Source organism: Xyrauchen texanus, chromosome 40 (genome assembly GCF_025860055.1).
Source record: "Xyrauchen texanus isolate HMW12.3.18 chromosome 40, RBS_HiC_50CHRs, whole genome shotgun sequence".
NCBI classification, from domain to species: Eukaryota; Metazoa; Chordata; class Actinopteri; order Cypriniformes; family Catostomidae; genus Xyrauchen; species Xyrauchen texanus.
The window spans coordinates 22592031-22609970 of NC_068315.1; the positions used below are offsets into that span (position 1 = coordinate 22592031).

Below are 17940 nucleotides of genomic sequence, written 5' to 3' on the forward strand. Positions count from 1 at the left end.
ATGTGCCATTTATATATATATATATATATATATATATATATATATATATATATATATATATATATATATATATATATATTATATATAAAAATTGTATTATTTGTTATGGAAACTATGTGTCTTCTCATATAAAAAGATAAACAATGTTGTTCTTGATCCCTACTTAAAGGAGTAGACCAGAATTTGAGGCCTTATATTCAAATATTAATAGTTTTGCCTTGATTTCTACACCTGTAATAGAAAATACATGCCTGTAGAACTATTTTATGATATTCTCTTCAAAACATGTTTAAGTCTAAGCATTGGAAGCATAATAAGGTACTAAAGAACACTGGCACCACATTTATTGCTGGATGTCATGAATGTCATTGAGCTTGTTTACATGCACACAATATGCTGATAACTCTCAAAAATCAGCTTATTTGAAGATCTGATAAAGCAAGAAACCTGCATTTACATGAGATTTAAATTAATGAGAGTTATTCTCTGATTTTGACATCAAACCGTGAAAACGCATGCACACAAGACTTGCGCATATTGAATAAGCTTGTAAGTACGCCAGTTGTGCAACACAAATTCAGGGTAATGGGCAAAAAATCTATCTCTCCGATAAAGGGTAAGCCATTTAATGCGTTTACATGACCAGACACACACACACACACACACACACGCTATCAGCTTATTAAGCATAATTGATGTAAGAAAGTGCCTGTAAATGCACTCATTGACTGGCAGTTAATGATCAGGATTCATGAGGTTCTGGGAGGCACAAACAATCTGCTGTAAACATATGTAGGTAGCAGGGGCAAATCTGGAGCATCATAAATGGGTACCCACAGGCATTCAGGGTTTATAAGGTAAACCATCTGGAACTATGCATTATTTAATCTTACATATGGACATGCTGGCACAGTGACTCCCCTACCAGTACATTTGCCAAATTATCATGCATTCAAAGAGATAGACCATGCAGAATGGCAAAATCTGTCATCATTTACTCACCCACCCATATGCTGTTCCAAATCCGTATTACTTAGGCTACTTTTCTTTGCATGAAACACAAAAGGAGATTTTGGGAAGAATGTATATAATGGCTGTCCAATTGGCAGATCATGATAGCTTAAGGAAATGAGTGAAAGCATTTACTTCTTCCCTTTGCTTTACAGGAAGCAAACACTTAATTGAATTTAATGCAGCCACTGCCCATGATCAACGGCAATAATCATTTATAAGAGAAGACAATTAAAGCTATGTGTGAACATTATTTTTGGTGGATAAGGTTTCTTAGTTTGGAATGTTAGTTTGTGTCCGACCATGAGATCTTTTTATAATCAGGAAACTCCAAAGAAAATGTGATTTTGTCACAGTAACTTTGATCTCAGTGACTTCAGTGTTTTATTTCCCGTCAATTTAGGGGCTCTTTTCCACAAAAAGAGATTTTTCTCTATCGCTGCTTAAATGGCAAAGATGTTCCCCAAGACAAAAGTGCAATTTGAGAGAAAACCACAGTCTTGTTTCTCCCTAATGACTCCTGTAAACCATTTAAAGAATATATAATTAAAAGAATATTAGTGATCTTTCCACAATCCATATTGGTCATTTCCTGTTATTACTTGTTTTGAAAGAAATATGTATCCCAGTGCAGTTTTTAAATTTGAAGTGGACAAATGTTACGTTAATTATCAAAAATACATTTGGAAATGGGTGAATTATATATTGCAAAGGTTATTTTTGTATCAAAAGGAAATCCAGTACAGCACTGCCTGTATAATTATGAATAATCACAAGTCATTCATGCTAGTGATGCGTTCCATTTGACTCTTTCAAAGCATAAGTGAATTTGATGAGTGAATGGCTTGTTAAGATGCAATGCTTCTTTTTTTTATAGTTATTTAGTCCATACAAAGAGCCAGATTGCAGCTGAGAATGTGAACTTCTTTTATATACTGTGTTTCATTTAGCATCTTGAAATGCAGACCACATTGACTTCTGGCATGTCATCCTTCCCACACATTTTCAGCATTCTTAACTGGATGAAATTACGAGTAGGAAAACCTCTATGATCTAAGCTCTGGAGAAATCTTGCCAACTGCTCAAGTTAAACACAGAATGTAAGAGGATGGGCAGATCCCAAAGCCAGAATGTAAGAGGATGGGCAGATCCCAAAGCCAGACATGCTAGATTTTATAATGATTTCTTTTCATTGCACAGTCATTGCATTAGAAAACAACTTATAAACCATATGGGGTTTATTTTCAAGACAGCACAAGCAGACTTTTCAAGCTAATAATTAAACAATAGAACCGTTCAAAGTATTTGGACACTTTCTGATTGTCAAACTTAGTGGAACATGTCCAGATGAACAACACTTGTGGTTGATCAGTTAGGGTACCTGTGTGTACTTGAAGGGAACTGACTTCATACTGTACATCCACTAAAAATGGATATACATAAAGAAAGTGGCAAGTGCGTTACCTTATGTCACAGCTTGATATTTTGTTCTGTTCCAATGAAATTCATAAAAAGATGTTTTAACCCCTTTACCCTCCAATTTTGAATGCCCAATTCCCACTACTTTGTAGGTCCTCATGGCGGTGCGATTACTCACCTCAATCCGGGTTCACAAAATTCATAAATTTTAGGTGTGGCTAATGTATCCAAATACTTTTTAGGGCCACTATATTTGTGTCCAAAATGTGTCCAAAAATACCAGTCACTGTAAAGGGAGTGACTGGTATTTTAGCAGTGAGCATATTTTCCCCAATCAACCACCCCCCTAAAGAGTCTTATGATTTAATGCTGTAATAAAACACAATTGTGTTTTCTTTGCATTGTAGAAATTATCCTCAATGTTACCAGCTGATGAGCCGCTGCCCAGAGACTGGAAGTGCTACATGTCACCGCAAGGGCAGAAATACTATGTCAACTCTGTCAGCAATGGTAAGCACTTAGTTGCATTTATGGAATATTTGTATATTTCGAAAAGTGAAAAACAAGGAAAAAACACAGTTTCATAGGGACTACATTGTGAAATATTTTCCCAGTTCACTCTCAGATGATGTTCATTTGGGTTATTACAGAGGCAGTCTTAGACACTCTGAGACAAAGTTAACAAAAGGTCTCTTCAATTGTGAATGTCTCTAGACAGAAGAAGTGCTGCCATGTCGGGCTGGTACAGGCTGGTCTGAATGGATCAGAGGCTCAGTACACAAATCTCCACTTCCTTTCTTATTGTGTCTAAACAATTAGCCTTGTACCTATCCAGAGCTTTTAGTCAGCCCACATTGCCATGTACTCCCCCGCCCCATCCTGAAGAAATTTAGCTGTGTGTCCTGTAAATTATAACCCCAATTCCAAAAAAGTTGGGACAGTATGAAAAATGCTAATAAAAACAAAAAGGATTGATTTGTAAATTATATTCACCCTATTGAAAACACTACAACTACACATTATATGATGTTTTTCCTTGTGAATTTTTTGTTTTTTTTTAATCAGATGACTGCAATATGCTCCAAAAAAGTTGAGACTCAAATTTAAGACTAATAACAATTTGACAAGTTGAAATAACAAGGCAATGTGAAACAGGAGATTTTAAACAGGTCAGACAATTCGTGTCATAGTATATAGGGACCCTCCAAAATCAGCCTAGTCCTTCAAGAGCAAGGAACATTTGAGACTTGTCAATTTGCCAACAGATAATTCAACAAATAAGCCAGCACTTTGAAAACAATGTTTCCCACAGACAGATTGGAAGGATTTGGGGCATTTCTCCCTCTACAGTGCACAATATAGTTAAAAGATTGACGGAATCCGGTCAAATCTCGGTGGGTAAAGGGCAAAATTAAAACTACTTCTGAATGATCTCCGATTCCTCAGACATCACTGTCTTAAAAAATGTCATGCTCATCTTAGATAGACTGAGCCCAGAAAGTAGAACAGTAGAACTGTGTGTTTTGGTCCGAAGAGTCCACATTTCAAAACGTTTTTGAAAAACACAGCCGTTGTGTTATCCGGGTCAAAGAGGAAAAGGACCATCCAAGCTGTCAAAATCCAAAAATCAGTGTCCGTGTGGGCCAAGGTTGTGTCAGTGCCCATGGCTTGGGTAACTCGCACCTCTGTGAGAACACCATGAATGCAGACAGATATGAGTAACATGTCGATATGAGCAGTGCCATCTTTTCCAGGGATGTCCCTGCATTTTCCAACAGGACAACTTCAAACCACATACTGCTGAAATACAAGTGCATGGTTGTGTAAGCAGAGTGTGTGTGTGCTAGATTGGCCTGCCTGCAGTCCTGACCTGTCTCCAATTGAGAATGTGTGGCACATTATGAAGCGCATTAGATGGCAACAAAGACCCCATACAATTGTGCAGCTAAAGACTGAATGGATGAATGGGGTAAAATAAAATTTTCCAAACTTAAAAAACTTGTGTCTTCAGTGCCCAAATGGTTAATTAGTGTTATTAGAATAAATGGTTATGTTTCACTCTACATTATTGGATCATGTTGCAATCATCAGATAATTTTTTTTTTATGAAATTCACAAGGTAAAAACCGTCATATAATTTGTAGTTGTAGTGCTTTCAATAGTAAACGGTGAATATAATTTACAAATCACTCCTTTTAGTTTTTATTAGCATGTTGTTTAGAGTTGTACTACAAGATGCTGTTCAAAATGAAGATTTGCTTTGCAAATCTGTTTTTCACATATTTATTTTCCTAAATTACCTGTCTTTGTGCACTTTTCTGACATATTATTTGCATCACAGAGGTTGTCATGCCAACAGTGTGCAGAAATCACACTAGCATTCATTATAGGCAAGCATCGTTATTACGATTGCTTATACTCAGGTCTGTCACCCTAAATTCACGGGCCCGAGACAAAATGTGTATGGCCAAATACTAAAGAGTACCTAATTGGGACTCCTCTTGTCACTGGGCTGCATACATGAATGATACCTCAAATAATGCAGCTTGTTAAGCAGAGGTGTGTTATTTCTTTTCTATGTGATTACACTTTGATTTTCACCCAGTGGTGGTTAAAACCTAAAAAAAAGGTTCTTAACTTGCATTCAAAGAGGTACCAGAGCCATTCCAGAATATTAAAAAGAATTGTGGGTGGGCTCTTTTGACAGGGAGCACCGACATAGCAATCACTTAGAACACCCTGCATTTCCCTTGCAACCACATAGTAACTTGCTAAAAAACACTTAGAAGACTTTAGCAATTGATTCACGATATCCTGACAATGATGCATAACACCCTGGCATAGTGGGGATGACTATAGCATGGGCATGCTCCACTCACATTTTATTTAGAAAATGCAAAAATTTTGTTTAGAAACATTCTGTCTTGGCAATTTCAAACATATTATCATCAGCCGTGGCGGTTAACTCTGTCATTCTTACAAGCCACCTTTTCGGGTGACATTTTTCCAGGGTTTTTCCTGCATTAAAAATTCTGGAAATGTCAGGTGACTCAGAGCTGCTGCTGAAGGAAATTTAATTGTATTCATCTCGCATTGAACACTTTATAAGTATTAAATATGCCTCTCATAACCTGCACATCTGTTCGGCGAACAAAGCGTGCTTTCAAGTGACTGCCACCACACACGAGCACACTCCAGAGATAAGATCGCCTGAGCTCCACGGGCTTCACTGGACAAAACTTATGTGGCCCATTTGAATTCTTCAGAGAACATTCTGGTATAAAGCGTTATATGGAGGAAGTCAATCCTCAAAGCGATAGACAGCACATACATTATAAACAGCACTGACGAGGTAAAGACAAATACATCATGAGTTTTTAAAATACACATCGTCATCCTTACTAAAATATGTACAGTATATGTTTTTAATGCAGTAACACTAACTTGCTAACTTGCATAGATTAAATCTATTAGGGCGAATCTATTAGACATTAATTGTATTACTACTGAAGTAATGTTTCTAAATGTGTTTAGGCTATTAGCTTTTTCATAACAACTACTTTTTTTTTATAGAAAAAACTATTAACATTAATCTAATCACATTAATGTGGAGCCACCCATGGTCTTACATAATGGCCTTGTCATTGCAAATGCCACTGTTAAACAATGGTAGAACAATAATAAACTTTCATAGGCATTTAGAATTTGAAAGGATTGAAACTTCCATGAATTATGGACAAGTTATTGACAAATTTTCCTCCTGTTCTATCCTGCTCCTGGTCTAAATGGCGTTTGCCTTTGGCAAATGTTATAAGCTACTTAAACCAGTAGGCCTGTGTCCTGCTGAACTCACATCATTCTTGTTTTAATGAAATGTTCAAATAAATGAATGCAGTTACAGTGTCCATTTACCTTTATCAATTGTTCTGAGGTGGGGGATTTTGGCTAGTGAAAATGCTGAGTGGCTTGTGACCTTGGAAAACTACTAGCCACAGTGGCTGGTGAGCCAAACAGTTAATTTCAAACCCTAAATAGATCAGTAAACGAAGCTGTTAGTGGGGGTTGGCGAGGGGTGTGTTCGTTGTTCTTTTCTGCATATTGCTGCGCTGTTAATGTGATATTTCAGTGGTTTCTTTTTAATACATTTGCAAAGTTAAGAAAATTATGTTTTTTGCTTTGTCATTATGGGGTATGGAGTGTAGATTGATGTGAAAAAAATAAATATTTTAAAGCATTTTAGCATAAGGCTGCAACATAACAAAATGTGAAATAAATGAAGGGGTCTAAATGCTTTATGCATGCACTTTATTTGGGATGACAAATCATAACAGAGGCCTCCCCCATTCTGGATGCATGTAACTCGCACCATATGAGAGTATTAGAGCACTTCAGGTTGCACAATTTACTGTAAATGGATGTGAATGACAATTCTTTCTGAAAAAAATTTAAATAAACAAATGAGAATTCCTCAACATTCATCTAAATGTACACACATTTGGAATAAATGTTCTATTGGATGTTGTTCACTTAGCCTGCTAGAGATAAATCAATGGTTTACAGTTTACAACATTGAATAGATATGAGCATTTTTATTACAGTTTCATTTCAACTGTTGTATTGATATGTTGACATAAATGTTGACCTAATTAAAAGAAATAAATAAAAATGTATACAACCACTGGACACATCAATCCATCATTGCTAAACATCAACAAACATTGTTGCCAGTGTTTTAGGAGCACAATTTTTCTATGTGGAGAGACTGCCCCAGATTGCACAAATTAAGCATAACACCAACAGAATATTTCCAAACAATACAAGTGTAAAGCAGTGATTGGTTGATTTAATCTCTTTAATAGAGAGTTATTATGTTGGTTGATATCTCGCAACCCTAAACATGTCTTAAACTATGCCTATTGGGGCATGGGTATCTCAGCAATTAAAGATGCTGACTACCACCCCTGGAGTCACAAGTTCGAATCCAGGGCTTGCTGAGTGACTCCAGCCAGGTCTCCTAAGCAACCAGATTTGCCTGGTTGCTAGGGAGGGTAGAGTCACATGGGGTAACCTCCTTGTGGTTGCTACAGTGTGGTTCTTGCTCTCGGTGGGGCACGTGGTGAGTTGTGTGTGGATACTCTGCGGTTACGTGCTGAACAAGAAACCGTGATAAGATGCCCTGATTGACGGTCTCAGATTCAGACGGTCTCATGGCTCTTTGCCATGTTCAATTCTGATCGTCTAATCACCGTTTTTTAAAGTCTGTTATATTTCGTATTTGGAGAATTAAAATATTTTATTTGTATAAGTAGTTCTAAGTAATACATGATACAATTGATCTAAAGGGGATGGTTGTTTTACAATGGGGATGTTTTTTGTTGTTTCTTTCAAATAGGGGAATGGCATCACCTTGCAACCCCCTCTCAATTTGAGCCCTGTGTTTAGGATTGGGATTTGGGTTCAGAGTTAATTTAGCAAAAATTTTAAGTAGCCTCTGCTTATTCAAAACCCAACGTTGCTCTTTCTTCTGTAGAACACACCAGTGATTTTCCTATTGAAATCATGGTTATGTTTAAGGTTTGGGTAAAGTGTTAGACTCTATGGTAAGGCTTAGATTTGGGTTAGAAAGTAAACTTACAGTAGTAATAAGTTGTGATAATCACTCACAAACGTTTGTTCATTCGTTTATTTTACTCTTTGTTTTTAGAAAGCTTGGCAGTTTCATAACTTTCATACATAGAGGGGCACGGAATGGAGAATGTGTAGCCTACAGCTACCCTGAATGGCTCCTATAATTAAACATCATGAAGATTTAGGGCCTTGGAGATTTAGTTTTAACTCTGGACATTTAATAATGGACATCTTTAACACCAGAAACATGCAGATAATGAATTATCAGACTTGCTTTCCATTACTCTTCTCTTGCATTTCCATGGTTTCAATCGACATCTGCGCACAGCCCTCCAAATCCACTTTCCAGCTGGGCAGTAAAAGCAATATTCTCTCCTCCTAAAAGTATTAATTTCCTCATTCCCATTCCCTAGCTTAGTTGTTAAAGCTAATGAAGAGTTGTGAGGGCCAAAAAAGCAAAAAACAAATCAAACTTTTAACCAACCAATTACTCAAATCATGCCAAGCCTGTTAGTAACACACTGGAATACATTGACTGGAACATTTGTTTACATGTTTAGTCTAGCCACCCAAATCCATTGGGACATTATTAGCTTATAAATGTGTTACTCATTCAACAAACAGCCATCAAAACAAAAATGAAGCAAGTTAAATGTTGTGTCAGTCTTTTAAGGTACTAATTTTTTGTGTATGATTTGAAGTGTTTAAGTTCATGCTGTTTCAACAGAGGGTTGCTATGTTGTGTGATCACCATGGTAACATGTGCGGGGGAATGCTGTCACAGGGTTGCTGTGTCTTGCATGGTTTCCTTCCTCTTTCTGGTGGACGTGTTCCTGCTGGGCACATGCATAATGAAGAAATAAACTGCTACTGGTGTCAGACCAAGCCTATAACATTTAGTGGAAAGGTTGGACAGTAGAGTCTGTTCAACAAGTCCTTGAAGATAAATAAGATTTATAAATGTGACATTTTGGTTGCATTAAATAGAAAATAGGCTGAAGATGTCGCAAACAAACTCAAATGTTCTTGACAAATGTTTGAGTTTTCCCACATCAGATCACTGTAAAATGGAGCATAACCATAGGCTCGTATTGCTTGAAATAAGATGAAAAGTTTCCTTATTGTTTGATTCAACACTTGTGACTTGTGCAGTAGCTGAAGACTGACAAGGCAGATGGTGGTAAATTAAATATGAACTACAGAACACATAAGTAGGCCAGTGTTCATTGCTCACAGTGCCGAAACCATGATATTCTTCACTGATTTAAAGACCCTGATATGGTCCCACATTGGCTGTAAGATCAGTCACCTGGTGAGCACAAAGTACAACAAAAGATGTCATGCCCAGTCCTGTCTGTCCAACCGCTCAGGGTTCGTTTGAAGTAAATAATTAGACTAATCAGTTTCTCAGATGCTTGTTGCTTAGTAACCAGATTTTCTGTTTCATAGTCCTTTCTCAATCAGATACCCTCAGATGTTTGTTAGGCTGTTTCCGGACTTACTTCAGGATTCTGGATATGATATGGTGAAGTCAATACAAATTTATTTATAGATTATTCAGACGGGATCAGAAAAACACATTGTTCTGCATCAGTGAAGGCAATAATGCTAATCAGAGGTATCAGAGGCATGCAAATTTATTGCAAAAGAATGTCACTGAGAGGAAACATTTAGTGTTTAGGAATATTTATTGAAGTCTTTTAACTGAGTGAATCCATGAAATTGGATTTGCATTGCTAATTTAGGTGATTTTCTACATCTCGGATCGCATTCTCCATCATTTCCAAAGTAAATGACTCTATGATAGATCTTTCCCTCTGTCCATGTCATTTGATCTGTACTAGGTGTTTAGCAGTGCTTCCTTCACTACAGAGTAATAACATAATACTCTCTCATCTAGTAGCCAACTCGTGAAGGTTTGGGTCTCAAAATAGAAAATCTTATTGCATCAATTTACAAGCTCTGTTTCAGTTTGGTTGTTTAAGTATATGCGGTTTACCTCACTCTTGTATGAGGGATTGATGCATGATGCATTGATTTTCAATGTGTTCTCAGACGTATGGACCCCTCTGTACATGATATACAGCCTGTTGATTGGCAGCACAAATTATAATCAGATTTTGAGTTTGCAGCATGTAAACATTGTGCATGAAGCATGAAGCTTGCTACTTTATCTACATCTGGACCTAATTATTATGCCAAAGCTATCATATAGAAGATTGATGATGTAATTAACAAGAAATTGTTTTGCTCTTTTTTTTCAGAGACAACGTGGGAGAGGCCATCTAGCACACCTGGCACCCCTAAAACTCCATTAAAACATAAGAACTCTGTACCTACAGGTAAAGTTACTCTTTAAATATGTAAATCCGTATGCATATTGAGTTGTATATGTTTAATGTTGAAAAAATTATGTCTGAATATAATGTCTAGACTCAGTAGCAGAGGCTGGATAAACTGGGGAAATGAAAAGACATGGACGAAATGTCTACACAGAATGGAAAGCATTATCTTTCTGTGTTTTTGGCCAAAGGTGCTTTATCTCTCTTACAGGGTGCAGATAATTTCCCAGAGGCCTCTGATTACAGATTTCCTGTGTTTCAGTTTTATCTGTGGCTTGGAACACTGGAGTAACATGGACCGTCTGTGTGAATTTCTAGCAGTGGATATCAACAACCTTCCCAAGGTTGTTTATATATATATATATATATATATATATATATATATATATATATATATATATATATATAGTCAGTAACAGTCAGTATCTATATGTATCAGTAACAGTCAGTATTAAGTACTGCAGTACATCTCCTCCTCATGGACTGCACCAGATTTGCCAGTTCTTGCTGTGAGATGTTACTCCACTCTTCCACCAAAGCACTTGCGAGTTCCCAGACATTTCTGGGGGGAATGGGCCTAACCCTCACCCGCCGATCCAACAGGTCCCAGATGTGCTCAATGGGATTGAGATCCAGCCTCTTCGCTGGCCATGGTAGAACTCTGACATTCCTGTCCGATTGAGCAGTATGGCTGGTGGCATTGTCATGCTGGAAGGTCATGTCAGGATGAGCCTGCAGGAAGGGTACCACATGAGGCAAGAGGTTGTCTTCCCTGTAACGCACAGCGTTGAGATTGCCTGCAATGACAACAAGCTCTGTCCGATGTTGCTGTGACATAGCCCCAGACTATGACGGACCCTCCATCTCCATATCAATCCTGCTCCAGAGTACAGGCCTCAGTGCAACGCTCATTCCTTCGACGATAAACAAGAGTCCGACCATCACCCCTGGTGAGACAAAAACCACGACTCGTCGGTGAAGAGCACTTTTTGTCAGTCCTGTCTGGTCCAGTTAAGGTGGGTTTGTGCCCATAGGCTACGTTGTTGCCGGTGATGTCTGGGAACTGCCTTACAACAGGCTTACAAGCCCTCAGTCCAGCCTCTGTCAGCCTATTGCGGACAGTCTGAGCACTGATGGAGGGATTGTGCGTTCCTGGTGTTACTCAGGCAGTTGTTGTTTCCATCCTGTACCTGTCCCGCAGGTGTGATATTCGGATGTACCGATCCTGTGCAGGTGTTATTACACGTGGTCTGCCTCTGTGAGGACGATCAGCTGTCCTTCCTGTCTCCCTGTAGCGCTCTCTTGGGCGTCTCACAGTACGGACATTGCAATTTATTACCCTGGCCACATCTGCAGTCCTCATGCCTCCATGCCGCATGCCTAAGGCACGTTCACGCAGATGAGCAGGACCCTGGGCATCTTTCTTTTGGTGTTTTTCAGGGTCAGTAGAAAGGTCTCTTTAGAGTCCTAAGTTTTTATAACAGTGACCTTAATTGCCTACTATCTGTAAGCTGTTAGTGTCTTAATGACCGTTCCACATGTGCATGTTCATTCATTGTTTATGGTTAATTGAACAAGCATGGAAAACATTGTTTAAACACTATATAGATCTGTGAAGATATTTGAATTTTTACAAAATGATCTATAAAAACAGTGTTCTGAAAAAGTGATGTTTCTTTTTTTGATGAGTTTATATATATATATATACTGTATATACGCAATCAGCCACAACATTAAAACCACCTGCCCAATATTGTGTAGGTCCCCCTCATGCCGCCAAAACAGCACCAACCTACATCTCAGTATAGCAATCTGAGATGTTATTCTTTTCACCACAATTGTAAAGAGCAGTTATCTGAGTTACCTTAGACTTTGTCAGTTCGAACCAGTCTGGCCATTCTCTGTTGACCTCTCTCATCAACAATGCATTTCACTGGATGTTTTTTGTTTTTAGCACCATTCTGAGTAAATTCTAGAGACTGTAATGCATGAAAATCACAGGAGATCAGCAGTTACAGAAATACTCAAACCAGCCCTCTGGAACCAACAATCATGGCACGGTCCAAATCACTGTGATCACATTAGTCCCCATACTGATTGTTGATGTGAATATTAACTGAAGCTCCTGACCTGTATCTGCATGATTTTATGCACTTCACTGCTGCCACACGATTGGCTGATTAGATAATCACATGGATGATTGTTGGCCGATATTTTCAGCAAAGAAATACCATGTGCCACTGTCTGCCATTTTTTATTAAATTGTTTAAGTGTCTCAAATTTCCCTCAATGCAAGGCGAATTAGACTGTATTACTAAAGACAACTGTGAGTTTGTTTTATGCAACTTGCTTTCTAATTGTTTGACAAATTCTTAAGTTAATGGCTATGTTTATGCAACCGGCCACATATCTTTAGAATCATAAGATATTAAGTGTGGGTGAGAAACAGATAAATGTTTAAGTCCTTTTTTACTATAAATCTTCACTTTCACATTCTTCTTTTGATTTTGGCAATTCAAACCCTAACCCTAATCTTCATGCATATCACCTCCTACTGGGTAGGGAGGAGCGTTTATAGTAAAAAATAAAGGACTTAAGTATATATATTTTTCTCACCCACACCTATCATATCACTTCTGAATACATGGATTTAACCACTGGAACCATATGAATTACTTTTATGCTGCCTTTATGTGCATTTTGGAGCTCCAGATTTTTGATATCCATTGACTTGCATTGTGAGGATATATTCAGCAGAAGACAGAAAGTCATACGCATCTGGAATGGCATGGATTTGAGTAAATAATGAGAAAACATTTATTTTTGGGTGAACTATCCATTTCAATTTGATAAAATGTTAGCAAAAGTGTCATAAGAGTGGCCTGCCCTGTTTAGCCAATCAGAAAGACAGGTGATTGTGATTTTTATCATATGATGGTGAGTGTGGCTCACAGCAATTTTAACAAAGCACTCGAGAGCAGATTTAATGTATATGGCAATAAGTCAGACAGGTAGATAAGAAAGTACATTTCACATGCTAAGCTAGGACTAAAAGGCACATCAAAGTTTTGGAACAAGAAATCCACTTTAATTCACTATAGAGAAAGTCCCTTCTCAGTATTGATAGGTCTATCTCCTTAAAGTAATCTTGATAAAGATAACAGATGAACAAAAGGGAATGTGATAGACATACTCCACTAGCTTTTATAGCTTTGCTAAATTTCTCTGAACTAATAGTTGAATTAAGTTAATGATTCACTTTTGAGCCCAGGTGTACAGGGACAACCCCACAGTTCTTGTGGTGTGGTGGACCTCCTCTCTGCGCTATGAGACAATGAAATTCAGTTTTGAATTGCCTATCTACAAAGAAACTTTTCTAGGTCACCTGCTTTCATGTAATTCGTAGCAAAGGCTTTTGAACAGAGCTTCATTCAAAGTTGTTTCCTTGTCATTTATGTCACTGTCATATGTCTGCTGGTCCAAAATATACATTTTTAACCATCAGACTAGCTTGGAATATACCTACTGTAGCTGTAAGTATTACAAAATATGTCAGCGTAGCACAGAATAACATATTGTTGATTAGTGACTCGGAAATAGAATCTCAAGGTATACATTTGATTTTGAACCCCAGATTTCTAATGTGGTCATTTGGACCCCATTGCAGATCACCTTTATGTTCAACAATTGTCCAAATGGCTTTCCTCCTCAATTCATCAACAGGCTCCCTGTGGGAGCCGTTTACTGTCCCCACCTCCGTCCTGATCCAACTCATGCGCTGCTCAGTACTCATCTTGATTTGATTTGCACTGGCTATCAGCATTTTACAATGTCTACCAGCACAACTCACCCATCTTAATGATAGATTTACAGGATAATTGCGTATATCAGAGATGCAGCATGTAGAGGGCAAACTCTAAAGCAAATTGAATTATTGTAAGAGTCAGTTCAAGAAAGATGAGTGCCATTGCATATGGACTGAGAAAGGAAACTGTAGACATGTTCAGGATGGAGATCTCAGCATAAAGCCCTGTAACATTAAAATCTCCATTGCTCGGAGTGTTTTAGGAAGCTTCCTTGAATGACCCACCCAAGAGACAAGAGAAGTGCTCAACAGAGACTACGAGTTGCAGTGAATTGAGAAAGTGAATTTGCAAGTGAATTTAGAAAATGTATTGCCATACAATACATATTTATTACTGGCCATGAAACTACATTTTGCATAATTTTTTGTAGAAAATATTTTTTATTGTGATTCATGTCTTGAATCACTTATGCCACTTAAAGTATATCAGCAAGGGGGGCAGACTATCACTCTTATCATTCGACTTAAATATAATGTTGTGGTTCCATATAAAGTTACCACCAGCCATTGGCAAGTAGCTATATTTTTAACTGGCAAGTAAGTTGTTTTATTTACCTCACCAAAGGCAATATTTACTCTCATTTGGTGCTTGGTCAGTGTTCATTTTGGACCCTGTTTAGTGGTATTTGTATGCTATTATGGAATGATGTAAGAGGCTGGTTCCTGGAGGAAAAAAAGGCTGTTTAAATTGCATTGTTTACTTCTTAAATCTTATGATGAATGGTTAAAATAAAATGATTCAATTAAAGGTTAAAGTGTCTCCGACTAATTTAAACTAATTGTGCAGTGGTCAATAACTAACATTGTTTGTTACGAGCACAAGCTGGAGCAAAGGGCTTTTTGGCCTGACATTTCAAATGAACCACCCTTGATGTAATAGAATAGTGCAGCGTGTTATCATGCCCAGACAATCAGAATCATAAAAGCCTCTATTGTTGCTGGTCTAGAAATAAAGTCAGGGTGTTTAAACTTAGACTGAGAGGGAAGGTGCCATAAAAGTCTCTGAAAGAAAATCTGAGATATGTCTAAATTATAAAAGAATTATGGTATTTCTCAGTTTTCTCTATTTGGATAGAAGGCATTATTGCCACTATTGCCCTTGGGTTGCTGTTTTTAAAAAATTTGTGTTTTCTAATTCTAATCTTATTTACTCACCTACATGTTATTTGACTCGTGCACAAGATTTTTTTTGAACAGTGAATAAAAGAGTGGCTTGTTTGTCATACAAAGCTATCGTATAGCTTTAGAGGACTTGGAATATTGCATTATTCACATGGTGTGTACGGCTCAGGTAATTGGCTCAGAAACTTCCTTGCTCATGGTAGATTTCAAATCACGCACTGTAAATCTTGGGGTGCTGTGCTAGTCAATCAACTTCTCTTGAGATGAATTGGGATGCTAACACATAGTTTTATCCAAGTATTATAGACTTTGAGCTAGACTTTGAGCATTCCGACCAGCCTGAGCACCATTGGCTTAACCAATAGAGTGAGTTTGGGGGATAACTATCTGTTTCTTTGACCAAAGCTGACAGGGGAGTGCTTGGGAAACCTGTTTGACAAAAGTAATTATCCTTGCGACGTATAATGTGAAGCACCATATGACTTTTCAACAAATTTAGCATATTACCTCACAAAGTTCTCAATGGACCACTGTTACAAACCTTTCACTTTTATCATAGGCACCATTTACGTGTGGGATGGGTGGGTTATGTCCCTACCGCTTTTTGCCTTTGCCAGTTTTGTCCCCACCACTCTTTGAAATAGTAAGTGTTTAATGCAGAAGAAAGATCTCCAGTTCTTGAGCAGGAGTTTCCATTTTGTTCATAAGTGTTGTAATAAGTGCCAATCCAATGCTGGATTTAGTTATTTTTAATGTTATGAGTTCTTGCTGTGGCTGTTCTCAGTGACGTTGTAATAGAGGTGAAAACTTCCAAAGGGACCAAGCATTCATTCTGACTAATACATTACTGATCTGTGTATTTATCCAGTGAGTAACAAGATCCCAGTACTGACATTGCTAGATGTGTTAGATGTATGGATCAAGTTATGGATCATATATTTATAAGAGCTCTTGAATTGTTCATCAATTACTTTTAATCAGAACAGTAAAATAATATTTGACCTTATCTGCACATAACCTAATTAATATTCATGAATTTAGTGATGTCAATTTAGTGACAACAACAATCCTGAACCCGTTACAATTCTGTATACAATAATGGCATGAAAGCAGTTCATTCATTTCATATCAAATTGCGATATATCTCATATACTGTTATATAACCTTGAGATGTAATTGATTCAAGAGGATACAATCATGATGTCTCCTTGTCCTATATTGAACTCTTCCCACTGTCTGTTTTTCTTCACAGTGAATGGATTTCATGGCAATGGTAGTCCATTGCATCAGACTGAACAGTCACATGTACTGATGCGGAGAACAAGCACAGGTCAACAGGTATGTCAAGGCAGACACATCCTGTCTGAGAGTTTTGTTGAGCCTGAAATAAATTTCAAGCTTTTAAAACTGCACTACAGAACTTTTTGCTCTCTAGTGACATTTGTGGTTGAAATTTAAACTTGTACCTTGTGCCATGTACCTATAGTGGTTTTAAACAGACCTGTAAACAGACAGATATGCTAAAAGGACAGTAAGAGATAGCTTGTGCATTTCTGCGACTGGGTCAAAACAAATGAGAAAACAGCAACACACACTCTTAGGGAACCTGCAAACTACAACATTGTTATAAAATTTTCACAAGTCATTAATATTGGTAAGCATGTTACAGTAATATCACCGGACAGTGTAGATACATCACGATCAGTTAACACAACAGGATTGTTTGAATCGTACAAGCATGAGAAGCAATATAAGCTTCAACAACCCTACCAGTCAACATATCCAAGCATTATAGCAAGTAAATAACTTCGCCAAACAGTTAATAGATGAACATCCATCCAGACTGCAGCAATGCTGTCCTGAACTGTGCAACAGTGACTGACTGAATTGAACAGCATAGTTTCCCCAGCTGGAACATGGGACAGCCGGTACTTCTTTTCTGTTTTTACAGACATGACGTCACGACATACAGATGTACAACATAAGCCTGCAACATAAGCCTGCAATTGTATTTATAGCCCCAGCTCACTGGGGCTATAAATACAATATATATATTTTTTTTATATATAAATTTTACAATTATATTTATTCAAACTATACAATGATGAATCTAAGACTATATATATATATATATATATATATATATATATATATATATATATATATATATATATATATATATTACAGTTTAATTTTCTTTTAATGCATTATTTTTTTAAAGCTGCTTTGAAACTATGTGTGTTGTGAAAAGTACTATACAAATAAAAATGACTTGACTTGAATAGGGGTAAGGGCATTGTTTTGAACCAAGTTTTTTTTTTATGAACTCAATCAATAATTGCATTTTGTTAATTTTTAATGAAGAAATAAATACAATCTTATGTAGTGCAGCTTTAAGAAAATAATTCCAACATAAGCAGGGCTTCAATCAATAAAAACTACTGAATCGCACACCTTTCTGTGATTAATCACAAGTAATTGCAATTAAATTACAGTACACAAAGCATTAAAAAATCATCATACATTTATTTACTTTATACTTTGTCTCAAAGA

At 37.2% G+C, this 17940-nt stretch overlaps 1 protein-coding gene across 1 annotated transcript in view; it reads left to right on the plus strand.

Moving 5' to 3' along the window:
* Positions 1-17940, plus strand: part of LOC127633695 (growth arrest-specific protein 7-like) — a 47516-nt gene that overhangs the window by 7396 nt on the left and 22180 nt on the right. The window contains exons 2-4 of the mRNA XM_052112951.1: positions 2838-2940; positions 10323-10400; positions 16640-16725. Coding sequence (XP_051968911.1) covers positions 2838-2940; positions 10323-10400; positions 16640-16725 — 267 coding nt within the window. The remainder of the gene's footprint in view (positions 1-2837; positions 2941-10322; positions 10401-16639; positions 16726-17940) is intronic.